The following is a 27,905-nucleotide window of genomic DNA, read 5'->3' on the forward strand; positions in this document are numbered from 1 at the left end:
ATGTATTAAAATGAATTGTTTCTTCTTTTCACATGGAACAAATAATATAAAAAGGAAGCTCTCCTATCTATGTATCAGTATGGAGAACTAGGTCTAGTGCTAGATCTATTCCCTGCTACCAAGACCAACTGGAACTGGCCCTAGTGGAGAATTATAATATCATACCTTCCACCCCCAACCCCCAAAATATGTCCAAAACTGGTATTAAGGGATACTGAGAACCACCATGGATGCCTTATGTCAATATATATGGATGCCCATTTCGCATAAGGTAAGATCTGATTATTTGACGAGATTGAGGTTTTGCTTCTCATCCAAGAAGCTAAAGAAGCTGAAACATCTTCAAGGAAACACAAAGTCCAGTTGCCTTTTGAAAGAATACCTTTTGGACAACCATGGCCTGGGTGTCTTAGAATATCCATAGACATTTGGCTCAATAGATTTAACTGTTTCCTAACTAGACCTTGTACTGCTTAGACTCCAAGAGTTTCTCAGAAAACCAATGGGCTTTCCAGGATCCAAATTCAAGAGGAAGTTAATCTTAGTGTTTCAGTAATTGCAGAATCTGGTGGAACTGCATGAGCTGATATTTGGGGAACAATAGCACTTAGAACTTAGACTTATATACCACTTCATAGTGCTTTTACAGCCCTCTCTAAGCAGTTTACAGAGACAGCATATTGCCCCCAACAATCTGGGTCCTCATTTTACCCACTTTGGAAGGATGAAAGGCTGAGTCAACCTTGAGCCGGTGAGATTTGATCTGCTGAATTGCAGCTAGCAGCCAGCTGAAGTAGCCTGCAGTACTGCACTCTAACCACTGTGCCACCTCATTTCTGTATGTCCAATTAACAAAATGTTATATGTAGTATTCAACTAGGGACCAATCTTGTTCCAGAATTGATGCTTATACTTCTACAATATTTTTTGAATCAATTAATCCAAGTAAAGCTTGCACCATATATATTTCAGATCATACACCAGTGGGTTTTGTGTTTAGTTTGGATAAAAGCATCCCATTGACTAATTTCAATCTTTTAGTTCTAGATTACCTGATACTGCAGTTTTTGTGGATGTTGGTGCTGGGGTTGTGACCCAAGAAGCAATGCTTACAACTGTGGAGGAACTTGTTTTATTAGGTGCAACTGATGCTGCTTGCCCATGATTGGCAACAACCTGCTGTTGCTGCCCAGATGCCTTCACAATGGGGCCCGTAGTTGAAGGGGAGCTAGAGCTTGCACTGTTTGCTTGCTGTGTTTAAAAAAAAAACATGGACAGTAGAAAACACTTTTTTTCAGTTTAATGATCCAATAAAGAAAATAAAAGAAAAAAATATTCTAAACAAATTATGATTTAATAATTCCTAAGCTATGCATATACAATATTTTTAGTTGAGAGTTAGAAAATCATGGGGGTCCAGTTCTATTGTACATAACATTTACAGTATTTTCCTAATGCATTGTCAGTTTAAAGATTTCATACACTTCTCTACTATTTACTAATAGCACCCCTGCATTTCCACCATAAACACTGTATGAGGGCAAGTACTGCAAAGGTCTCTTGTAAATGCTAACATTTTTTTCACACAGCAGGATGGAGCCTTAACACTTAAGTAACTTTCATTTCCAAGGAGTAAGAAGTTGATTCTTCCCCAGCAAAATAACTCTGTAATGCATTTGAAGACTGACATGCAAATCAACCAATCCTGTACTTCACCTGGGGAACACCATTGGACGCAAGTGTCACAGCTGAAGTTGTTGCTGCAGTAATCACCCCGCCTGATACTCTCAGCACAGTGGTGCCGGGTTTTGAGAGCTGTGATGATGCCGGTAATGATTTCAGTGTATTGTCTGATATTTTCATGAGTGAAGCTTGCCCGCTGGAAGCTGCCTTTACATTTGTAAATGAGTTAAAATAGAAACAATATTTTTATAAAGCATATAGTACAACTAGTAGGAAAACAGAAAAGATACAAACATTCATGATGTTTTAGACAAAACCTTAGTATATATGTAGGTGTTCAATTTTGCTACATCTTCTAGATTATAAAGATATTGTCAGAAATAGCTTGTGAAGAATAAGTAAAAATTGTTATGGAGGGTTAAAAGTGCTGGTTTGTATCTCAGGGTACTTTTTTTGAATGCCACATGATATTGAAACGGGGATAAAAGAAACATTCTAGGGTTGTGTTAAAATTGGATCCTTTCCTTTTAGGCAAAGTAGAAATCACGTAACAAATGTATATTATGAAATGAAATACAGAATTGGAAGATTAAGAATAAGATCCAAGAGTTGGAAAGGACATTAGTCGTCAATTCCCTGCACTGTGCTGGATCTATGAACCTTTCTGATAATGATCCTCCATTCTGGGTTTGAAGATTTCTAGTGAAGAATTACCTCTTCACTTTTCAGTGTGTTCCACTGTCTAACAGTTCATATAACTAGGAGGTTTCTCCTAAAATCTAAATGGAACATGTTTCTTTACATTTTTAACCCATTTGTTCTGGTCCTGCAGTCTCAGTAGAGAAGAAATGTACTTCATTTTTATGTGACTGCTCTTTAGGTATTTGAAGGTAATAAGGTTTCTTAGCCCAGCTTCTCCCAACTTGGGGCTCTTTAAATGTGTTGGACTATAATTCCCAAAAGTTCTAGTCACCACTCAAGTTGGGAAAAGCTGAGCTAATCTTTTGCCCATCTGTCCTTCGACTACAAATTTCCTTCCTCATATTCTTCTTTCATTAAGGGGCAATTTGTAAGGAACATTTTTTACTATTGAAAAACTGCATGAGAGGAAAAGGCTCAGCACGTCTTTCTCCCTCTCTATTGTCCATTGTTCACCATTGGCCTGTCTTAGTTCTTTTTCAAGCATTTTCATTTGAAAATAGAAATAGGAGAATTCAACCCAAATACACTGCATAACTATCTCATGGAGAACATAAATATTTTATGGATATATGGAGGTTTTTAATAGTTGGTAACAACAAAAATAAAACAAACAAAACCAAAACAACTTTTCAGAGTTTTTCATTCTGTTTCTTAAGACCTACCTGTCTTGCCCAACCAAATAATGTATTAAAATTAACTGTTCAGGCATATAGATTAGTATTTACACATTATTGACAATGCACATGTATCATTCAGACATTTATTTTATTAACCAGGCTTCTAAAAGATACATTAATATATTACCATAAAATGCAAAAGTGACTTGCTACAGAATGCAAAACAGTTGCACTTTTCATTAAGTCCTTCGGGAGTATCTAGATTCTAGAACAACCAGCTTCTGAAACGAAGCACCACAGTTACCTGTGCAAATAAGGTGGCAGTTTTGTGTCCGGTTATAACTTTCAGAGCTTGCTGTCCTTGGGAAGATGATGTTCCAGCATTTGTATTACCTTGGAGAACAGTCCCTGATGTCACCTGTTTTGCTGTAGTCTGGTGAGGTGGCTGGCCAACTAAAAAAGTGCCCTGCACCAAAAAATTAATATCTGCAGTGAAGACATGTAAGTAATAGCCATTGTCCCTTAAATTCTGAAACCCTAAACTGTTTTTCTTTTTTAATTCCACTTAGAATTAGTCAGGCTCCTATCACAATACCTACTTTTAAATAGAGTCTATCAGATTCTATTTTTTAAAACTTTAAAAAACATGCCAGTTAACATATCAAAAAGAAACAGCTTCAAGTACAAATATATTCTACCACATATTAAACATTGTACAAAAGAGCACTGTGGCACCTTACTGTGATTTATGGCTTCCATGGTAACTGATGGGCTCCTTGCATCCCTTTTTTAAAATATTCAGATTCTTTCAATTTTAAATGGAAAGCCAGCATGCTATCAGCCCCCTAATCTCAACTTCATTTCCATGAATGCTTCTGTGCTATAAACTATAGTTCAGCACATCAGAAGAATATTGATCCACTTGTAGTTGTCTAACGTTTATGCTAACAATCTCTCTCTCTCTCTCTCTCCCTCCCTCCCTCTCCCTCTCCCTCTCCCTGTATATATTTGTATTGTGGACTAACCTGTGGGGTTTGTTTGAGAATATAGGATGTGTAGGTGAGATGCTGAGACACACCACTGGTTGCACCCTGCGTTCCGCTACTTCCTGAAGAACCTAACTGCTGATCTGGAACATCCAACAAGACAGCCAGTTATAAATAGGGCAAAACCAAATCCTATTTATTTTAGCTCTACTCTCAGGTTACTTGCTAGGTACCAAAATGTAACTACTCTCCAGGAACTCAATCCCAAATTCAGTAATTAGCTAATAGCAGAAACTATACAGACTCAACATGGATTGCTATAAAATTTCATTGACACAAAAAAGAAGTTTATACATCGATTCCTCCCTACAATTCATAGCAATCTGGTCTACATTTATGTAACATTTATATCTGACCTAAGAATGGTTGATTCCCACCTTGCTAGCAGATGCCCTTCCTTTCATAAAGCATTTTTAATATATCTGTGTTTCAGAGAATGCACTGTCTAAAAAAACCTGGATAGTTCTTTAATATCCATTTGCACTGTGATGTTATATAACCTGCTAATGAAACATTTGCAAGAAAACCACCAAGCTCAGAGAGCACCAAGGACCCACCCATTGCTTGTCACCACATTTAATATGCTACTTTTGTTTTGTGTAATACTAACTGGCATTATTTGTGGCTCGCAAAATAGCTCCTTGAGGTATAAGTAGCAGTTTTCCTTTTCCAGATGGGTTCTTGCTATTTGTAGTAAGGTACAATTTTGTGCCAGGAGGTAGGTTTGCCAAATTGGCTAAATTAGTGGCTGGTAATTGCAATGTTGCCATAACTAGAAGAAAAAGAAAAAAAATTATCAAGATTTTCAGAGACCACCCTCTTGCAACAAAACATTAAGTCCCACAGCAGTATTACTCTAAAAACGTTCCAACTTCTTTCATCTTAGCTTCAGTTATGTAATATTTATGTTTGGGATCTTTTACTTTTTTATTATTGGGTTTTATTCTATTTTGTATTTATTTGACTGAAAATTACAGTATTTTTCAGAGTACAAGATACACTTTTTTCCTCTCAAGAAAGAGACTGAAAATCTGGGTGCGTCTTATACACTGAATACAGCATTTTTTTGGCTCCCAAAACCCTGCCCCTTCACCAAAATGACTGTTTAGAGTGCTCCTGGGGGCTTTTTGCCTCCCCCCCCCCCCGCCCCCAGGAGCACTCTATAAGCTTCCTAATGGCTCTGCATGCACCCCTTTTTTTGACAAAAAACAGTCCAGTTTTCACAAAAAATTGGGGTTTTTTTGCTCGTTTTTGCCCCCCCCCACTTCCCAGGAGCACTCTACAAGCCTTCTAATGCCTATTCATGCCCCCTTTTTTAAAAAAATGGGCCTGTTTTTGCAAAAAATGGGCCATTTTTGGGAGGTCTGCAGAGTGCAAAAACCTTGGAGAGAATTCAGTCCCTAACTAGCTGCAGAAAAATAAGAATCTAGCTGCTATCATTCAATACAGCGCATACAGAGGAAAGGCTTTAAGATGGGTTGTAGATAATAAGGGAAGGATGTATTTCATGGAATTTCCTTGTGCAAACAGAAAACAAGGTAAAGTGGAATGAAAATGAGCAGAACCTCTGAAGACGAAGGAAGTTACAAAAAGAAAGACTACATGATATTTATACAAGAAAGTGCAATATGTTTGTACTGGATAGAAAAGAGACCAACAATTGAACAGTTTACTGTATTACAACATTATATGGTAAAACAAAACAAATCAACATCTGGATACACTGTCAGCTAACAGCTTTTCAGTATCAGCAGAACACACATCACTGGAGAAATGGATTCCCTTATCTGTTCTACTTGCCAGGACACTCTGCCCTGAAATTTGTCTGGGAGTTGACAAATTTTTTGGAGAGGATTTACTGTACATGAATAAGTGCAAAGAACATGAATGCAAGTCAGCTTATAAACTTTTAAATGTAGCCCAACGCTTTTATTTATTGGGTTTTCAACAGTAATCTATAGCATCGTAGAACTACATAGTAACAATTCTATCCAAGGTGGCGCAGTGGTTAAATGCAGCACTGCAGGCTACTTCAGCTGACTGCAGTTCGGCTGTTCAAATCTCATCGGCTCAGGGTTGACTCAGCCTTCCATCCTTCCGAGGTGGGTAAAATGAAGACCTGGATTGTTGTTGGGGGCAATATGCTGACTCTGTAAACCTCTTAGAGAGGGCTGAAAGCCCTATGAAGCGGTATATAAGTCTAACTGCTATTGCTATTGCTATTGCTATTTGATGCATCCTACCCAGACCAGGTTTTCCAACCTAGTGTCCCCTAGTGGTGTTGAAACTATAGGCAACTCTGGAAGTTAGTATTCAATATATCTTAAAAAAAACAAAACTAAATTGGACATGGGGTGCAATTTTATGATGCAAAGCTCACCAGAGTATTCAATAGCTTACTTTATTGATATAATTAATTAATTAGTTCATTATCCAGTTAGCTAGGCTATCTTGGCTGATTTCAAGAAACTGGGGCCACTACTTGATTAATAATTAGGAGAAAGATAAACAAAACATGCAGGTTATCAATTAGATTTGGAAGCTGAAAAAGCATCCTGGAAGAAAGCAGCAGCCAATCACTTGTACATTTTTGCCAAAAAAAGGTATGTGCATTTATCTTTAAATGCACATACGAGGAATGGAGCATGAAGGAGATATTTTTAAACTCATTCCTTAGCTCCATACCATCATGTTTGACATTTCAAAAAGTAAGACCACTCTACCTGAACCTTGGGATCCGGTTTTTGGAGCTCCTGTTGATGGAACCTGAGCTTTTGTTAAAGTCTGCACAGGCTGAGCAACGATGGTTCCTCCTCCACTACTCACAATAGCTTTGGCGACTCCTTGAGTTACAATTTGCTTTCCACCAGCTGTCTTTGTGACTGAAGGGCCTGATTTTGCCACAAGTATTTGTCCTCCACCGAGGGCCACAGCTTGCTTGACTGACGATGGTAAAGCAGACCCAACTGGAACAGTAATCTAGAGAGGGGAAAAAAATAAAAAATACACACAATATAAATATACACACAGAGCTAAGATATTAACATCAAGCTAAATAAAAGCTATATTCTGTCAAAGATTGGATCTGAAATGGAAATTGTCTGGAATTGAAGCAAAATGACTCACTCAGGATGATTATGCCTGTTTAGGGAATAAAACCTTCTCTGGTGCTAGTTATGTATTAATTCTATTGCTCAAATAACTAGCAGCCCCAAGCAGTTAATAGCTTCTAAAATACTGCATAGAAGGATCTTTACAGATGATTTAGATAAAGAAAAACACTATTCATTTCCATGTACTTATATTTATCCTAAAACAGTGCATTTTAATTGATTTTATTACAAATGCTGAGAAAAAGAACACAAAACAATTAAAATAACCCAATATTTAACTGTGGACCAATGATTCCTTTCAATATTTCAAACCCATGTAATTTTTCATATTAGAATGAGCTTAGTAAAAATGCTGTGAGATCAGAAATAGCTTAAGCCAGCATATAAGAGATAAAAGGGAAACCAGTAAACATCTTTGGGAACTAAGTCCATAACTGCTGAAAAAGCCATCTCTTTTGCCACTATCAACTTGATCTTGCTGATAGTCCAAGAAACATCTTAGTGGAAAATATCAATTCTAGGAAAGTGAGTTTGTGAAAATATAGCCTTTAAGATAACTGGCTTTCAGGTTATTTTGAAGATAAAAAAAGGACAAGGCTAAGGAACTATCCAGAAACCAGTGCACATTTCTCAAAACCAGTGCTAACATCTAGTTTCCTAAGATTGTGTAAGGCCAGAAAAAGACGCAGCTTCTCTAATGAAATTCTATAGGATACACATGAAAGCACATAAGCAAGGAAAGGGGGGGAGGTGTGGAAAAGAAAATTTACCCAAAGAAAAACAATTTGGAATTAAAGATGGGCCTAGTATATCAAATAGTTGAAGGCTGTGATAACGAATGAAATGCAATTATTTTTTCCTCAAATTAATAAAGCTATAATTTAAAGAACAAAATAGGTATCTGAAGGATATTTTATCCATTTAAAGCTTCTGGTATTACCTAGTTGCCTCAAAAGAACAAGAGCGTTGAGTGAAGCAAGGGAGCTATAGTTACTACAAAACTGCTAGAGTGAAAAAGAAAGAAAAAAGTCAGGCACCTTTGATGAAGTGGCTGCCTCTCCTGTGCTCACAATCTGTTTCTGGGGCGATAAAGCAATCACATGGCTCCCTTTCACAGTTATGCACTGTGGTAGTGAGGTCTGAGAGGCTGCTCCAGTTGCTGCCACTGGAGAATGTTGCGGCAGTTCTCCAGGCTCTTGCTTTATTATCACCTTCAAATAAACCAAATGGAAATTAAAATTTTGTGGAGAAGACCTTACCGTTCAAATGAAGGGTTAAGGAGCTGGCTGCTCCCCCCTACAACAATGTCCATAAGAAAGCTCTACAGATTTATTTCCCACCGGCAAGAGAAACTGAGAGGCCCCCAAATGAGAGCAGCAGTGGATCCACTAGATCCTTGGTCTCTTGATTTACTGTGAGATTTGAGGATCAGTTCATCTTCTATGCTGGTTTAGAGGTGATAAAACTAATCCTCTCTCCCAACTGGAACATGAAGGAATAATAGTCAAAAAAAGGGGAAATCTGTTCAAATAGATTTCAAATAGAAAGATGCACGCACTTTATTTTGCTATATTACTCAATTTCCCATTTAAAATTGCATTGTTTCCCTTTGTAAGAAATTGAGTGTCTGCCTGATTCAGCACGAATTCAGGATCAATACAATTGTGCCTTTAAAATTCATATTTAACAGTTACAAAAGAATAAAAAACTACAACAACAATAAAAATACTATAAAGCAACTTTTGAGATGTTACAATAATTAACGTATTGGTTCAAAACGATTCAGAGTATCTTTTTACAAAGAAATGAATGTCACACTTAAGCAATATAGCAATAAAAGAAGAAAATATCACTTAGAAAAGGTAGTAGAAAATATGAAACACTTTCTAAATTGCTAGAATACATACCAAAGTATTAACATTTTTCCTGACAACTGATCTATCACCTTACAAGCATAAAAAGAGTAAAAAAAAATTAAAATTATTTTTAGATTCCAGAAGTTGTGATTTAGGCTCACTTTAAGCATTAAAGCCAGCTGGGTGATTTTGGGCTAGTCCCTCTTTCACAGCCCAATCTACCTCACAGTACCTTACATATTGGAGAAAATGGGAGAAGAAAGGAGTATTAAATATGCTTGCCACCTTGAGTTATTTATAAAAATAATAGTCACTGGGACTCCACTAAATGTGGGAGTGTCTCTTTTTTGTGCTATTGTTTTGTTTGCAAATTTTATTTAGACTTTTGGTTGACATTAGGAAGAATCCTGCTTCCTATAATAAGATTAGTGGTATAATAATGTTCTTATTATCTGGCTCTTGGAATACATTCACTGACCTAGTAAATGAATGTATCAGTGGTCTATAAGGAAAAGGTAAAGGTTCCCCTCACACATGTGTTAGTCGTTCCTGACTCCAGAGGACGGTACTCATCTCCGTTTCAAAGCCGGAAAGCCAGCACTGTCCGAAGATATCTCCGTGATCATGTGGTCAGCATGACTAAACGCCAAAGGCGCACGGAACACTGTTACCTTCCCACCAAAGGTGGTTCCTATTTTTCTACTTGCATTTTTTACATGTTTTTGACCTGCTAGGTTGGCAGAAGCTGGGACAAGTAACGGGAACTCACTCCGTTACATGATGCTAGGGATTCGAACCGCCGAACTGCCAACCTTTCTGATTGACAAGCTGAGTGTCTTAGCCACTGAGCCACCGTGTCCCTCGACCTATTAAATGAGTGTACCAGTGGTCTATACCAAATGTAGAATTTACTTTGATAAGTTCTTCAAAACAATATTCACCTATGTAGTTACGATTACAAATGCTTCAGCCTATGTAGCTGAAGATATTGTTATGAGAGCAAAATGAGAAAGCAAGGAAGGAAAACCCCTACCAATGTCTGGGTGGAAAAGCACAGGAAATAATCTATGTTCGTATGTAATTCCAGAAATCTAAGAAACGAGAAACAACAAAGCCTGTCCATGATCAAACTCAGAAAACTCCATGGTAACTCTCTTTGTGAAACAAAACTGCACCATCCACAGTAAAGAGAATAATTACCTTTGTAAATGTTCCTGGTGCTCCTGTCACAGATTTAGGGCTTTGTACTTTGGAGTGACTCCCAATTGGACAAAGAGGTGGCATGGCTGCAAACAGAGAGTCCTCTTGCTAGAATGAATATACACAGCACATGGTTAAGCTAACTATGCAGCCGTTTCTTCTTTTTAAGCATCGGATTTCGTTTCAAACAATAGACTTATTTATGGTAAACATATACAACCTAATTTTCTTTTACTGTTCCTGTTCCAGAGAACAGGAAAACAGGAGATTGCAGTAATTTTCAGGCTGATGGACATTCTTGGCTATTAAGCAGCCTTGATTTGGTTAGGTTAGAAAAAACTTTAAAAAAAAACGGTTAGTTGATACATTTGACATGATTTGTTTATATTAATATTTTTATCTCCTAGGAAAATGAACATTACAATTTGAAAGGCACCAGGACTTTACCAAAAACGTTTATGGATATGTGGACTTCAAACTGTTATGCTTTTGTAGTAAAGGAATATAATGAACTGCATTAGTTTTAACTATTTTAATTTTCTGTTATATACAGGTAATCCTTTTGTTTTCAATTATGGTACAATGCCCACTACACAAAACTGATCTAGTTTCAGTTGATTAATTGTTGGGAACCAATAGTACAGGCAGTCCTCAACATAAGACCACAGTTGAGTCCAAAATTTCTGTTGCTAAGGTGGTTGTAAAGTGAGTATTGCCGCGTTTTATTTCTTTTCTTGCCACAGCTGTTAAGTGAATCACTCCAGTTGTTAAATTAGTAATACAGTTAAATGAATCTGGCTTCCCCATTGACTTTGCTTGTCAGAAAATCACAAAAAGGCGATCACATGACCCTGAGACATATAAATACATGCCAGTTGCCAAGTCGGCGATTTTCGATCACATGACACTTTTTTCAGTGTTGTAACTTTGAACACTCCCTAAATGAATGGTTGTAAGTCGAGGACTACCTGTAAACAGAAGCCCGAATGTTTTGGTCAAGTACTAGAAACAATCCATTATGTGCAGAGTTTGGGTGGGAGAATTCGATAGCGCACTTTGATAAAAGTGGTGGAAATTTAAGAAGAGTCAACATAGTAGAATAAGAGAGGATAGAGATACTATTTAACTAGCATCCTGAATGAAAACATTACATGTACATGCTTGTAGGAGCATGCCTCATTTAAAAAGACTTAAGAAAGTAAAAGTGGAGCACGTTGCATTCAGATTTATAGAACACTATTAAAAGACTAGAAAGGTTAGCCAAATGTCTGTACCTTTACTGTAGAGGATACAAAACTGCTTCCATGAATTTTTGAGACTGGAGAACCTGTTCCATGAGACGACTGGGAAGCACTTGTAACTTTACTTGCAGGGCTACCTATGTTTATGAGAAATACAGCAGACATTAGTATCAGTGGTGGGTTTCAAATGTTTTTAGAACCTATTCTGTAGGTGTGGCCTGCTTTGTGGGAGTGGCTTGCCAGCCATGTGACTGGTGGGCGTGGCCAAGTTGTAAAATGTGGTGAAACTCACTTAACAATGCTCTTGCTTAGCGACCAAAATGTTGGCTCAGAAACTCTGGCATTTGAAGCACGAAAGCCTTAAAGCTGTCAAATTACAAGACCCTTGTACCCCAAACTCTTTAGAAAGCAACCCCCCCCCCAAGGGGTGTTCAAACTTGATAGCTTTAACTCCCAGAATTCCTCTTCTCGCTCTTCATCTCGATGATGTGCGGACGGACGGGGGGAGGGAGCTAGAACTGGTTCTAAACGGCACTGTAATCTGTGGAACCTCTTCTATAGAAGAGGTTAGAACTGGCAGGACCCCTGATTAGTATATAATACACATTCTGGTATTCTGATAAAAAATACATTCGTGTTCATGAGGACTGCAGTAAAGTTCCCATAACTGGGTATCTTCTGCCAATGTTAGCACCATGGCTCCCAGAATTCTTCTAGCCATGCCAACTTGGAAAGTCTGGAAATTGCAGAAAAATCTAGCATGGCATGGGCTGTCAGGCATTATCAATAATTTGAATACTGTTTATCGGCAGAAAGTCATTTGTTGCCCTCTATATGAGATAGAGAAAAGATGCTCATTCATCACTCAACTTCTTTCACTCAATACCGAGAAATTTAGGAGAGGGCCAGCAACTTCTTGTACATTGCTTTACTAGATGCAGCACTAGTGAAACTGCAGTCCAATCAGAACCAAGCAAAATGTAGGTGAGTGGGTCAGGAGACTCTCAGTTACTTCCTCTTTAAAACTAGCACTAATCAACTGCTAGATAAGAAGGGTCAGCACTCTGTTCTGTAGGCTCCTTTATGTAATTTGCTAGGAAACTACACAGTTCAAATAGAAACACAAAGGAATGACTGCTACTGAAAAAAGAGCCATAAGTGAATTGACATTGTAGCTCCATGAAAATAGCCCAAGATGATTATCAAACGAAGTTTTCAATCAATATATTGTATAACAAGCACAGCATGAACATTCAAACATTCACATGATGCCAAAAGCACTGGCAGTGGCCACAGTTATGTAGTAGTAGGAAGAGGAAAGTGCAGGAAAGATTGTGAGGGGCAGGAGAGAACAGGCAGGTCAGTTGAGTATTTTATACTTCATGCTAAGGTCAACAGGAACCCAATAGCTCACCCATCTACTTGAACTTTTTCTATTCTCCCATTCTTCCAAACCCAGAAACATTTCTTTCTGGATTGAAACATAGGTATAGAAAACATTGTTCCAGTTCAGATTTATAAGTGTATCCCTAAGAAACAAATATTTGCTTGGCAACCATCACTTATTATGATTTGAAATCCAGCTGCTCAACAGGAACAGATGTAAATAAAGTTATCATGGAACTAATGATACTGTCATGGCCCTGTCCAAGCCTGAGTCCGCGGAGGACAATGACCCAGAGCTGGGGCTGATGGAGGTCGAGGGCTGGCTTTGTTGGCTCTGGAGGAAAGGGGGAGGAACAGGACAAGGCATCCCTGGGTCCCTTGGACCTGGGACGGCTTGCCAGCAGGGAAGAACAGGGGACAGGACGACTGAGAGAGGAGGGAGGAGAGGACAAGCAGTGGATAGGAGGAGCAACAGAGCTCAGGCAATGAGCAAGGACTGCCCACTCCTGGGCACAGAGAATGGAGAGAAGGCGGGAGCAGCGCAGGCTGATCCAACGACTCAGGAAGAGAGTGCATCGCCCCTCTTCACAAGGCACACCTTGGAATTGAGGCTTAAGGAAAAACTGTGGGGAGGGGCGCTTGTTGGGACCAAGCGCTGAATTTGTGGAGTTTTGTGTGCCATTGCTGATGTCTGGAGTTCACTGGACTTCTTGCCTTATTGCTGCCGTGTTCCTTGCCTCTTGCTAATAGTGTTTTGCTGGGCGCCTTGCAACCAGAGACTGCTCGAGGTGTGTTTGAGTGCTTTGCTCCATAAACGTGAGAGCGTTTGGGGGAAAGTTGGAGGAATAAAGGGGAGTTCGAACAATCAGCTGGCTGTGTTGCCTCTCTGCCTTCCCCTGGATCATCACAGATGCAGTCATGTAAGTTTTTAAGAAAAAAGTACATAAGAAAACAAGATACATTAAAATAGATGTATATCTTTTCTTACACTACATCAAAAACAAGGAATGAAACACACACATCTTTGTTCAACCTGTTGGAAAAGAGATTCATCTGGTATTTTGCCTTCTAAACAGGAAGACTGACATTAGCAGGAAAGAATAGAAAATGAAACTATACTCACCTGCATTTGTGACTGATGCCCCAACAGATTGGCCAGGCTTGTCCACAATAACGTAAGGGTTGCTAACTACAGGGGTCCCAGCTCCTTGTTTCATGTGCACTGGAGTCGATGTTGGGGTACGAGGTAATGGAGAAGGACTTGGGGTTGATATTGGAGAACCTAAAGAAAAGCGTTCCAATTATATGTAAGAAAGATATGCCTAAATTACAAGACACATGAATAGCAAATATAACAGTTCAAATATGAAACTCATTCAATTATTAAAAGGATAGAAACTAGTCCTCAAAATTTACCACATTGCTTCCTGAAACATGCTCCTCTAATGATAGGGAGATGTAGCATCTAAAAACGTCATCTTTTATTCATTACAACGGATGTAGCAAATCTTGTGAGGCTTCTTCCGAGATGCCTTTTTGTATTCTTTATATTAAGCTCATGACTATTCATTATATCTTACCACTTTGACCTTTACAATAAATAAGAATACTTTCCATTTATGAGATTTGATTTTAGTAAAGTAAAAGTAAGCCTACCTCACAGACAGTTTTTGTGTGAGTCAGATAGAGAGGGAGGAGGAGGGAGGGAGAGCAGTGTTCACTAAGTAGCACCACACAACAGGATTTACTCCAGCGGCATATTTGCCACGGTTGCCCCTCCCCACCTGTTCCCTAAATAAATATAACATTTTCAATACAAAGTAAAGAGGCTTATTTTCATTAGATGTAAACGTAACAGGCCCAAGCAAAGGAACTGAAAAAGGCACTTCAGAAAAAGTGCGTTGTCATGAATAAAGTGCATCTACATGAAGAAGCCATATCCTCTAAAAGAATTAGCCCTGCCTGTTATGAAGACTGTCCCTTTCTGCCCATGCATGTATGAATAGTCTGGGACTCCAAGCAAAGCAAAGATGCTTGGTATGCACACATATGCTCAGAATCCTGAGGAAGAGAAGCTGTGCAATCTTTCATAAAGAAACCACTGCTTGAAAGAGTTATGCATGCAAACATGCTTTGTGGAACACCTACTTCAAATGCTTTCCACAGTCTTAACATGTTAAAATAGGTTTCAAATTATCCATACCTGACACAATCTTGCAGCTCATGGTGATGGGCTGGAAAGACTTGCCTGGAGACTCAGCAGGGCTTGGGATTTGACCCTGAGGCACTATTTTGCAACTGGCTGCAATTGGCTGAAAAGCTGAGTTGCTGTGGGAGCCAAAAGCAACTTTCTGACTTGGGAGCTTAGTGGGAGTCCGTTCTAAAGATGATGGCAGGGCGTAAAAGGTTGTATGCCTTTCAGCTTCAGCACTGAGTCCTGGCATGGAAATGTAAAGAGAGAAGACAAGAGAGGTGCAAAGTTTTCTTGATACATATATCAATTTAAACAGAAATATGTGGGGCAAAAAAAGCTTTGTTCTGCTGAAAACCTCTTGAAATTGATTCATTTATTTTTAAAAAAAACAGCTGAAGAATTTTCCTAGTTAAGGATAGGATTTGAGTTTCTATCATGTCTTTGCCGTTGAAATGACATATAATTAGGGACTGATTTTCCCCAAGAGAAAAAATATTCAATCAAACTTTCCAGTTATGTTCAACAATGTATGAATATAATCTCAATTCAGACAGTAGGACATACATCTTTACCTTTTTCAAGGGAAACGTCTGTGATGGATTCATGTACTTGTTTTATTGGTGAAGATGCTTTCACAGGTGCTGGCATGTTTAATGGCAAATGTAATGAGTTAGGCGCGTCAGAAAGATCAGAATCTGACGATTGGTACTCTTCTTTAAGAGAATGCCGATGCAACTCAACATCCACAACCTTTTCAAAAGAGAAGGAAAACTACTGTTGGGCAACTGACAATTTTATTATAGTTTTTTTTAGTCAAGTATATTCAAAGAATTTCATAACACCTTGGTATTAAAATATACGCCCTGTTTCCCTGAAAATAAGATCTCTCTGGATAATAAGCCCAATCAGGCTTTTGAGCGCATGTGTTAAAATAATCCCTCCCCTGAAAATAAGCCCTCCCTGAAAATATTGCAACATAGCAGCAGCCTTGAGGTGACCACGCTCACTGCCTTCTGTACCCCCAAAATAATAACACCTTCCCGAATATAAGGCCAAGTGCTTATTTTGGAGGTCAAAAGAAAACAAGACCCTGTCTTATTTTCAGGGAAACCCGGTATGACACTGGGCCCTCTGCATTCAAAATGAAGACTTAAGTGCCTGGGGAATTGTGACTTACTACTTAACTGTGGTATCAACCTGTAACAGTATGTGGAAATAAACTTGGGAGACAGGAGGAAGAACCAGAGACTAGACTATTGTCATGCAAAATTCCACAGAAGCACAGATGGCATGAGATGTGTTTCAGAAGGGACTTCTCTAATTTTCCAGAGAGCAAAAGAAGAGGAGGGAAGGAATATTTTCAAACTTGCAAGATTCTGTTAATGTAATCTTACAATAAAAATATTGCTACCTATTAACAAAAGATGATTTTTTTTGGTTTCTTTTGTTTAACTAAAACAATAAAAAAAATTCTAAAAAAAAATAGCTCGTTGTCTGGACTTGCCTTAAAAGGTTAACAGAACCAAACAATATAGTGGGTGTAGAACAACATGGAGAAAAGTACATGTTCTCTCAGATTTTCAGTTATGTTTCTCAGAACTACCTTCAACGATCTGGGTTGTTTCCCACCAGGATTCTGTAAACATTAGCTTAGATTACAAAATTTCCATTTGTTGAAGCTTCTAGATTAGGTATAGATAGCATGTGGCTCTCCAGATGTTGCAACTTTCAACAATTGTCACCATTGGTTATACTGGCTAGTACAATGAAGTTGTTGTTCAGTGACACGTAGAGGCCACATATTGCTCACCCAGCTTACAAAAACTTTATATTCAAGCAAAATGTATGTAATTTATCAATGGGGGCACCATTCGTATTTGTTTGTGACCTATCCAACCTTCTGTCGCTAATAATACACAAATTCAATAGATCCATACTTTGGCATTATGGCTGCTTGAAAGATATTTATTGTGAATACTTTAAAAACAAAAACAAAAAGTCTCTCATTTTTCCTACCAATATTTTAAAAAGTTAAGCAAAGTAAAAACAAATCATACCGTTTCAGCCCCTAATGTCTGTAGACCAGTGTATGTTCTATCCAACTGTAAGAAATAGAAAATAAGATTTTAAAAAGCCCCTATTTTTGACATAAAGTATCTGTTAAACCATTTCAATACATACAAACCTTGATGCTTCTTCACCAAACTCAAATATTAAAAAAGCTATATTGCTTTTGTTTGAATTATTTTTAAACAATAATTTATCAAGAATAATTTTTAAAAAACCCAGCATCCTGATACCAAATATTCTATCTCTTAATTTATCAATCAGTGAGTGACCTGGACTGTCCTCAGTATTTTAGTATTCCTCAAACGTTGCCTGGTTTTAATCCACTTTGAATTTATGTATTTGTTATTTCCAAGTATTTTGTATTTGTTCTGTTTTCTCTGGATATGCAAAAAAGAAAAAAAAGAGGAAATAAAAGGATGCGTTGTATTCTGACTTGAGTCAATGTCTTTCAAGATAATGGAATCTTACAATGCAGTATAAAAGATGAGCATTCAAACTACATGAAATGAAGCATAAAAAAACCTGTAACGAATCAGGGTCACAATGAAAGACAGCTAAGGGAGAAAGGCTCCATAGCAGCCCATGGAGCTGCTCAGCATCTCCATTATGTGCCTCTGATTTGCAGGTGATACGACACCAGGAATAGTTCCAATTCACTACAGGAAGGCAGGATTAATATGCACAATGGATTCGCCATATTCTCAAGATGTGGGAAGCAAGAGAAATGGCAACATTTAGTGAACAGCTTTATGGATGGCAATAAATCTTAAATTTCCAAAGAGGGCAAAAGAAATGCAAAATAGTTTTTAACCGACATTTTCTCCCCCTAAAGGATCCCCAAGAGAAAATAGTATTATGTAAAAGTAAATTAATTTAAGTACAAAGTTACAAGGAGCTATGCATGTGCTTCAAAATCACCCATACATTAATTACTTTTTTTCCGATAGTAAAATAATGAGTATTTATTAATGGTCAAATTCTTGTTCATTTGCCCCAATGTTGGGTTGATATTTATACATTTAAAATATTTACATACTGCTTTATTACAAGCTTTCATATAACTTTAACAATATTTAAGCAGTTTACAGTCAAATCTAAAACTCAAAATAAAGCAAGTGTTAAAACAGAAAATACAAAGCATACTTATTAATGGATGTGAGATGAGAAATTGTTGTCTCAAGGCTTGGAAAACAAAGTATGTCTTCAACAGGTGCCAAAGCAATCCAGTATGTTCTTACACAACCATGTATAAACAGCTTCATAGCAGACCTGTCTGCTACTAAACCAGGAGGCAGATTGTGAATAGGCCTCCTGCTCAAACATGTATCATCTAGTAGCTATATCTACTTCCAAATACTTGAAAAGAACAAATACATGAATTCAAAGTGGATTAAAACTACCCAATGTTTGTGGAATACTAAAAATGCTTCAGGCAGTCTAGGTCACTCACCGATTGAGAAATTAAGAAAGAGAATATTTGGTATCAGAAGGCTCATTCTAGCCCAGTGGTTCCCAAACTTGGCAACTTTAAGACTTGTGGACTTCAACTCCCAGAATTCTCCAGCCAGCCAAGTCCACAAGTCTTAAAGTTGCCAAGTTTGGGAACCACTGTTCTAGTCCATCTAGCTTCTGCCCAGACAGCAGAAGAAGCAAGAGAATGTGAACCCTAATTTCACTAAGTAGGACTTGTGGTTTAATACATTGTGGTTGCTTGAATTCTTTTGTAATGGCTTCAAAGCTTTTCTACAATAAACCTACTTATCAGACCTTTTATAACTTTGGAAATTATTCTTGAAAGGGTTGTCTTAGCAGCTAAAGGAAGCCTGAAAAATAGTAGCCACCTCCTGAGTGTTAGGAGGAGAAAATTCCAAAAAGTAAATACCACCAGAGAGCCTATCCTCAAATGATTGCAAGATGGCAGTCTATAATTTGTGACAGTCACAAAAGGATCTTTTGGGATGATTTCCTTTTTATCTGGGCAGAAGGAAAATTCTTGAATCTGACAGAAACAATTCTTGGTTATGCTTTGATTTATGCACTGACAATCATTATAGGTACGGATGTTTTAAAAACCTGAATATTTAAACATTCTTGTATTTTCCCAGTATTTCTGCTTGAAATTCCCAGAAACCTTGATTTTTTTTTTTTAAAGCTTATTCAGTAAAAAATAATGTAACTTAAATAATTTTGGGTGTCCCATAGATGATATCTGGTGTTATTTTTTAAAAATTATTAAGTAATGCTGACTTCTGCACATACAACTTAGCAAAAAAACCTTATATTTAACATTATTTGAAGCTCCATATGTGCACATATAGAACACATATGACCATAGGCACTTTATTATAGTTCTTTATTTCAGAAAGGAGTCCTTTAGAATAATTATTTTCTTGGGTCTTCTCTTGAATATTCCTTTGTAAAACAAAGTTATAAACAACATTTCTTTACCCTTATGGACCTCTTTTAGATTTTCCCATTTTTAGGCTTGCCCTTCATTTTTTCCAAGAACATACAGTTACTATACTTTGCATGTGTAATAGATCAACAGGGGAAAACCCCCCACAATCATGTTATATTTCAGATATCTTTCATACACATTATTTGTTATGTTTATTTTACTTTATAAAACCCAAAACCACACTGATTATTTCCTTGAGAAAAAGTAAACAAAAAAAAAAAGATGTGGAACAAAACTAGGCATTGTATCATGGAATACTACAGTATTACCTTGAGATGGTGTATAATATCAATCCTTTTGTTTCGGTTATCCTTAAAGTGAATCTGAACCCGCACTGGAAACTCTCCCCAGCCCCGCCTCGTCAGATGGAAAGGAGGTTCTCTACAAATATGGACATTGGAGGCTTTAGTTATTTCTTATTATAACAAATATTATTTTAAAAATAATGAAAAAATACCAAGGAATGTTTGAGTCTTGAAACGAGGATAATGAAAATGTCATGCTAATTTAAAATAACTAAATACATGAAATGAAATTCTTCTATCCAGGAAATGCTGTATCTGAGAAACCAAAAGAGCCGACAGAAGGGTATTCCGAGTTTACTGAGTTTGCTTGGAGATGCTATGCCATTGATAATATTGGATCCAAGGAATACCATTAAGTGGTGCATTTTCTACTTCAACAGCAATTCTATCCAGAATACCAACAGATACAAGAGATGAGGAAGTTGTGGAAAAGATAGAGCATTTGAAATCAAATTATTCAGGTGATTTCAATGAAATCTATGTTACCTGACTTCAACGAGATCATTAGGTTTATAGCTGGGATGAAGGAAAAACCAGACTTTCTTAACAAAATGATCAATGCTTGGCTCTCGTCGGGAACCTCTTACGTACACCATCCATTTATGGGTAGATTGGTCATTTTCCTCTCTCTTATCAGGAGGAATGTACCTGGAAGACATTAAAAAAAACCCACCAAAGTTAATTCTACTGCATCATTAAATAAGCAATCCTAAATAGTGGAATGAAAGGCTGTTATGGTACTCTTTGTGACAGAGAAGAATGTTTCTTCAGGAAAATCCTTCATTTACCATTCCTTTAATCATGGTAATGAAAAAAAGCTATATGTTGAGGAGATGCTTGCTTTTACACTGGAAAATGCCCTCCTTTTCCCTTCACCTATAGGAAAAAATAAAAATATGCTACTGTTGGTTTTTTTCCAGTGGGAGAGAAAATAAAAAAATGAAATCAGAAGGAGAAAAATTGTACTGTCCTTTTTAGGTGACTAACAAACAGATGTATAAAAATATCATGTAGGAAAACAAATAACTTCCTCCAACATCCTTTCTTTCAGAGTCCTGGGAATAGCTGCTTAGAGCTATCTACTGTGGCTTCAAGCAGCATTACCCAGTCAATTCTCTAATACAGGTTGGAAGGGGAAATATGCCTAGTACAACTCTAATCATCGTCATTTATCTATATTGTCCCATTAAGTGTTCTTGCCAGGTATCATATAAAGCTAAGATGAGGCACTCCAGTGCGTTACTTGAGGTAGTATATGCCTCCTGAAATGTTCACCAGGAAATGTCAGAATGGAATATAAATAGGGGCTGGAGGAGGAGCTAAGCAACTCTTTAAGTACTCAGAACACTTCCAATCAACATTATCCAAAACAGTAGTTGCCTTCTGCCTTCAAAACTACAATAAAGAAACCATGCTATGGATTGATTTTTCCCTGAAACAAGTTCGTCTAATAATATGGTTAAGGTATTATTGGAACAAAATGGCAATCAGTTTGTTTATGGATTCCATATTAACACTGATGACATTATCTACTTGGATAATGAAAAGTCTGCAAGCAAACCGAGGACACCAAGGGCTTTACTAATTCCATAATTTCATCATCTCTCTTCTAATTTCAATCCATATTTGGAGTGGATATCAAAAGAGAAAAGAACCACTTTGAATACTTACTTGGAAACATTACCAACTACTATTGTTTTCTTCACATATAATCGTGAATGTTCTTCATTTGAAAAAACAGCCTTTCTCAGCTCTGCTTCATAATCTCTTGAAACACCAGACATGCCCTAAAGATGGAATGTTTAGAAATAACGATGTTCAGGAAGAAAGATTTTTGACGGAGGTTGCAAACATTTTTAAAAAATGTGTAAACCTTTCTACTGTTGAAATTCTACCTAGCTTTACATAATCTCTAAAAGTAAAAACTGGCACCCAGTTCTTACAAAATCATTAGATTTGGTTTTGAGCATGTTACAATGCAAAAAAGAACTCCAGAAGTTTTCAAATTTTTAAATCTTTACTTTAAAAAATGTCCTGGAACCTCATGAGCACAGATCACCTGGGTGCTGGGGTTGTTTTGTTTTTTGCCCTGTTTTTTTTCTTTTTGTCCTTTGTTCTACAAGAGCTTGATGTCATTCCATGAGAAACTAAGTCTGAAAAACCCTGCTCTGGAAGTATGGCCTAGGAGCGTTGAAGGAAAGTATCTTAAAACAGTGTTTTTCAACCTTTTTTGTGCAAAGGCACACTTTTTTCATGAAAAAAATCACGAGGCACACCACCATTAGAAAATGTTAAAAACATTTAGCAACCACAATTGGAACTGGCAACTTGGTTATTAAGTGAAATTGCCTCTAAATAAAACTACTAAAACTACAACTGTGCTTATAATCTTACTACAATTTTCCTTCCACCCTGACACACACACACCGAATCTACTTGCAATAGGACAACATGGGAATGTTTCCACAAGACATTTATACATGGTTAACCATGGTTTATTGAATTCATCCACTAATTTCTATTGGTTCTCATATAGATTGGGCTTACACAACACTTCTAGCTCTAGCATGGAAAAACTGTTGGCTAATGTGGAATTATGGCAGAGCCCTCCTCCCGCCCCAAAAGACGAGGCAAGCCACGTTTATTTGCCTCTAAATAAAACTACTAAAACTACAACTGTGCTTATAATCTTACTTCAATTTTCCTTCCACCCTGACACACACACACACCGAATCTACTTGCAATAGCCTCCGCCACAATTTTTTTTTAAAAAAAAACCAATGTCAGTTGTAGGAAAGGGGAAGAATGGCTGGAGGGGGAAGGGATTTTATGAATTACCTCTCTCTCTCTCTCTCTCTCACACATACACATTCTCCCACGCACAGAGCGGGAAAGGTGAGCAGCGACGCCGGGCTGCTTCCTCCGCCGCCGCCACCGCCTTCACTACCCAGCAGACAAAAGCGAGGGCCGGTCGGCGGGGGCTGCTTTCGCCGCGGCTGTCAGTCCCTAGCCCTTCTGGAGAGCGCAACATGCACATTCCCTCTCTCTCAATTTCTCTTGGCTTGCAGCTGCAGCTGCTCTCAGGCAGGGTCAGCCCAGAGCCTGCAATGACAAGCCCCACCCTTGCGCGGCTCCCTCTTCCTCGGGCTCGTCGTCCCCTGGAGAAAATAGGATCGCGCACGTGTGCAACGGCCACGGGGCTTGCCCTAGCTCTGGTTCGGGTGAAAGGGACGGCGGCGGCGGGAGATTAAGCGAATTCGCCCCGAAGGCTCCCAAGACAACAGAGGCCGAGTTCAGAAAGTGCATTTTAAAAACGATTTTTGGGGGGAGGGGGGGGCGAGTGTTTTTCCCACGGCACACCTCACACTGTGCCGCGGCACACTAGTGTGCCGCGGAACAGTGGTTGAAAAACACTGTCTTAAAATGCTGCAATCTTTGGATAGAAAGTGATCCGAGCAAAGTGGAAAATTAAAGAGAAATGTATTTTCATCCAGGCTAAAGCTTTTAGTTTTTTAAATGCAAGCAGAGTTGAAGAGGCAATAGGTGGAGATTAGAGATACAGGGAAAAATTCTTGAAATTCTAGGGTATGTTATATGATCCTATCCAAAACAACATTAACCTTGCATTATTAAGGGAATATCAACATGCAAAACTATTGAAGAGTCTGAAGTGACAATTTCAGCCAGGCTATTTCTGTGAGTGCTTTATCTATTAATCAAATTCCCAATTACTTTGGGAAATGAGAACTGGCTTCCACTCTTCTAAAGAAAATGGACCATGCTCACAATTTAAAATCCTAATATCTTTCTGCTTGGAATATTCTAAAAACTGCATAAACTCTGTTACTCATATGCCATAAACTGGAAGCCAAAACTATGAACACTTCAGAAGTATCATTTAACCTAATACCTTTAGATTGCTGGAAATCCCATATCTCCTTTTGACCATGCTAGCTGGAAACTATGGAAATTAAAATCCTACATATTGATAGTGCACCAGGTAGGGGAAAGTTCACATACATATGATTACACCAACAGCAAATATTGGTAGGTAGAAAATGCTTGTGTTCTTTACAGTGGTATTTATAGAGCTTCCAATAAGGGAAAAAGCATTCCTTTTGCCATGTTATTACAAAAGAACTTTTGCTTCTGAAAATTATTTTAACACATTGTTGTCAAATCACCTGTCCAGCATTCTTGTGCAGAGTCAAGTCAAGTTTGCTTGGCACTCTTTCTTCCACATCCAGACTACCATTGTCTTTTCCCAACATATATTCCATGTGCTGAGATGATTCACTCTCTGAATGATTGACTGACAGGGTTTCTGAGCCCTGATTAGCAGGAGAGGATGATCGGGATGGAGATTCTAAAAATTTCTTGATGGTTGGATGGTTAAAAACCATAGAATCACAAGTCTTTATTCCCTGAAATAGAACGGCATTTATTTGTTTGTTTTAGTATAAATGAGGAGAGCAGATGTCAATCTTGCAGATTTTTTTAACTAATTCCCACTAAACCCCACCTGCAACCTGGTACATAAGACACGTCTATGGATCTTACGGACAATTCCAGTACTGATTATACCTGAAGGCAGGCAGGACTCGAAGAAGCAGGCCTATTTATTAAAAACCTGGGTTAAAATTGTTGCTGATTAGGTGCAAATCCTTCAGCCATTGCGAAATATTTTCAGTCCAGTTCTACTTTAAAAATAGCTGCAATCAGAATCTCTGTAGCTTTTCATAGTAAATGCTTCTTGATCCTCTTAAAAAGGAGGCAGCAGGCAGGAAACCAAGGATAAAGAGTATGGAACATGTATGTCTACCACTGAGCTAGGGATTGAATAGCAAAATTAAAAGATCAGATGACAATACTACATCACCATCAGAGCTGCTCTTATAAGTAGCTCGGTCATATAATTTTTGGGATTGATATAGTGTTTTAACAGTGTGTTCACAGAGGAAAGATAACTATGTAGTTCACTCTCTACCTTCTTTGAAACTACATAAATCTGCTTCTGATTTGCAGCAGTAGTTTCCCAATAGGCATTATTTCTCAACACCTGAAATTTTTTTAATAAGAAAGAGACAAGAAAAAGAACTTTTAACTTTCAATTTTGGTCACTTTTTTAGAGTTGCTTTGTTCATGATATAAACTTCTTCCATCGTAGCCTTTTTAATTGTTTTTCTCAATGTTATTAATCAATTTGGTGTTTTATTATTTTAAAAAATAAAACTAAACTAAAAACTCAAACTAAAAACAGGTGTTTTTTTTTTTAATTTAAGTTTGCTACTACTGAAGTTTAGTTCTGTTTCTTTAATGGAAGCTTCCAAGTAGTTACACTAATATATGATCTACAACCTTCCATACCATAAGACCTAGTGTGTTTAGCCAGCATATAGTTTAAAAATATCTGGAGGGACACCTAAAATGCACTCATGGTTTATGACTAGGACTCCTTTCAACAACTTCTTTGCAACCTGTATTTTTAAATACAGGAATGTCAACGTTTGAAACAGGAGTTCCCCGACACTTCAGTTCATTGACCCCTTCATGACATTTCAGGTTGTTAATTGACTCCCAAGCATTATATGAATATTATTTAATGAATACTACTTTAAGCAATAGCTCTACAAATAACAACATCAATGGATTATCCCATCAAACCAAGGGGATCAACACTGAGCACTTTGGGAAAGCCTGATGTAGATTAAGGCAAGATAACCTGTCACTACTCATATATGCACTACTTACCTCCCCAACTTTAAAGAGTCCAGCAGAAGCATAGTAGTTCGCCACAATGCAGGCTCGTAGTTTATCCATCATTCTTCTTGCTTCGATCAGCCGCTGTCAAAAGGAAAATCCATTTAGGAAATGGCTGCACAAATCCCTGCTTCTGTTTCTCAATTTATAATAAACATGTTATCTATATACCTGATCAATCACTTGAATCTCATGTTCTTTATTTTTCATTTCTATAGAAAACTGTTCTTTAATAATTGCTTCAATCTTCTGTACTGCAGCATCTCGAGCTATGTAAAAAGAGTTCAAACACAATGAAACATGTCTATACATTTGTGAAATAAAAAATAAAAAATTGAGATTTAAGATTGGTTTTAATCTTAGTTTTTATTCACATACTGTTCTTCATTTTTAAAAGAAATTTTACCAGATTGTTCTGATGCTTTATGATGTTTATTTGTAGGTGCAACTGAGATCTCTTCATAGTCTGGATCCATCTCCTCTACAGGCCTCTTGATACCTGACATTTTTGTCTTTTTCATTAGGGAAAAAGAAGAAAGAAATACATAGTATTTGTAAGTTCTAGGTTCTAAGCTACATTACAGAATAAGCCAGTTCTCTTATTGAGAACAAAAGATCAGCATGTCTGAACAAGAGATGAAGACTTCTAAAATAAATCAATATTTTATAGCCAAATATTGCTCTATGCTAAGGTCACTAAAAATGGATATAGATTCATTTTTTTAAAAATGAAAAAAGAGATAGCGACTAAATGACATTTTACTTTGTAACAATACTTGCATATGTTTATGACAACCACAACCTGTTTTAGTTCTACAAAAACTAACCTTTATTTTCCTCTTTCTTTTCTACTGAAAAGTAAATGTATATGTAGTGTGTAGACATATCACATAGACCCAGTATTCCATTATAAATGAATAAAAATCTTTCCAAAATATTTTTACCTTAGACAGATAAATCAAAATCTGATTTTCTTTTAATGCTCTGCACTTTGGCTGAAGGCTTCTTAGATTCCTCCCAAAGTTTTGTTTTTCAGTTAGTCCTGTCAAATAAAAATGGTTTTAATTGGTGAAAAAAGATTTTACTTTCTTCTCAGCTTTTCAGCATGTTTTACTTCTATCTACTCAATTTTCCAACACTTAGTTTATAATTTCACATTTAAAAGTACTTAAAAGTTTACAGTCATGAAGATTAGACAATGACAATTCAACTTTTTATTACCAATTGTTTTCTTGGCTGAATATAGAAAACATTATCGGTATACATTATTGCAAAACAGTTTTATTAAGATATGTTATCATGGAACATGAAAGACAGAAGAGCATCTAATAAACATAAGCATCAATAGGGTATCAAAAACTGCACTCATTTGCTACTGGAATGGAATTCTTTAATGAGAATTAGGTACCGCCTTGTAAGGATCCTCAGAACAAACATTACTGAAGGAAAGCTGATATCAAGACAGAATACTGCCTATATTTTGTATATTTTTGTAATTAGCATGCCTATCAATATTCAAAATTGTGCCAGATAGTGTCTGGGGTCAAGCCCCATCCAAAATCATAGTTTTAATATGAGTTGCATTTAAAAACAAGTACCCAAACAGGATTCCCATCCAGGTACAGTATGTCAAATAGTAAATGCAGAGCTGTTCTCATAACAGCACAACCCAATGCAATCAAGTTATGCTTAAACCAGTTAAAATGAATGGAAACAGGTAAACATAACTCTACAACGGCATGGGCTACCCATGTGTTTAACAGGAAGTCCTACTGAATTCAATGTGAACTTTCAAGGAACGTAGTTTGCAAGGTTGTAGATTTAAAGCATGCTCCAAACAAGAGTTCACTAAAACTCAGCGTTTCTCCTTCCAAGTAAACATGGTTAGGATCTGAATGCAAGATAGGCGTAAAGGGGGTACTTGGAATTCCAGCCTCGAAGCCCAGCGAAGTTAGACACTGAGCAAACTTAGCCGAATCTTTCAGAGGTAGTTGCCTCCGGTTTCTTGCAAGAGCCCCCAGCCTTTTGCCAAAGTCGAGCCCGAGCCGGAGGGGGCGCTCGCCAAACTCACGCACCGCCCTGCCCCTTCTCAGCTCGGGAGGGGAAAAGCGGGGCTTCGGCTGCAACTGCACAACTCACCGGCTTGCTTAAAAAAAAAAACCAACCCCGGAAGGCCGCCGCTGGCAGTCTCTTATAGCATTAAGCAACCCAACGCTCAGCGAGGCCACCACCTGCAGCGCGCAGCCGCCATCAGCTCCGTCCTCTCTCAGGGCG

The 27,905-nt window shown here is 37.7% G+C and overlaps 1 protein-coding gene across 1 annotated transcript in view; it reads right to left on the reverse strand.

Annotated features, from left to right (window-relative positions):
- Positions 1–27,905, reverse strand: part of YEATS2 (YEATS domain containing 2) — a 41,630-nt gene extending 13,725 nt beyond the window's left edge. The window contains exons 1-22 of the mRNA XM_032225269.1: positions 27,771–27,905; positions 26,576–26,673; positions 26,038–26,143; positions 25,803–25,900; positions 25,623–25,715; positions 24,056–24,295; positions 21,543–21,658; positions 20,358–20,519; positions 19,836–19,947; positions 17,096–17,140; positions 15,611–15,788; positions 15,048–15,281; positions 13,968–14,126; positions 11,492–11,595; positions 10,218–10,325; positions 8,199–8,372; positions 6,772–7,027; positions 4,659–4,820; positions 4,028–4,131; positions 3,307–3,468; positions 1,717–1,890; positions 1,053–1,251 (exon numbers count right to left, since the gene is read on the reverse strand). Coding sequence (XP_032081160.1) covers positions 1,053–1,251; positions 1,717–1,890; positions 3,307–3,468; positions 4,028–4,131; positions 4,659–4,820; positions 6,772–7,027; positions 8,199–8,372; positions 10,218–10,325; positions 11,492–11,595; positions 13,968–14,126; positions 15,048–15,281; positions 15,611–15,788; positions 17,096–17,140; positions 19,836–19,947; positions 20,358–20,519; positions 21,543–21,658; positions 24,056–24,295; positions 25,623–25,715; positions 25,803–25,900; positions 26,038–26,137 — 2,980 coding nt within the window. The 5' untranslated portion in view covers positions 26,138–26,143; positions 26,576–26,673; positions 27,771–27,905. The remainder of the gene's footprint in view (positions 1–1,052; positions 1,252–1,716; positions 1,891–3,306; positions 3,469–4,027; positions 4,132–4,658; positions 4,821–6,771; positions 7,028–8,198; positions 8,373–10,217; positions 10,326–11,491; positions 11,596–13,967; positions 14,127–15,047; positions 15,282–15,610; positions 15,789–17,095; positions 17,141–19,835; positions 19,948–20,357; positions 20,520–21,542; positions 21,659–24,055; positions 24,296–25,622; positions 25,716–25,802; positions 25,901–26,037; positions 26,144–26,575; positions 26,674–27,770) is intronic.

This window comes from Thamnophis elegans, chromosome 10 (genome assembly GCF_009769535.1).
Source record: "Thamnophis elegans isolate rThaEle1 chromosome 10, rThaEle1.pri, whole genome shotgun sequence".
Lineage (NCBI taxonomy): Eukaryota > Metazoa > Chordata > Lepidosauria > Squamata > Colubridae > Thamnophis > Thamnophis elegans.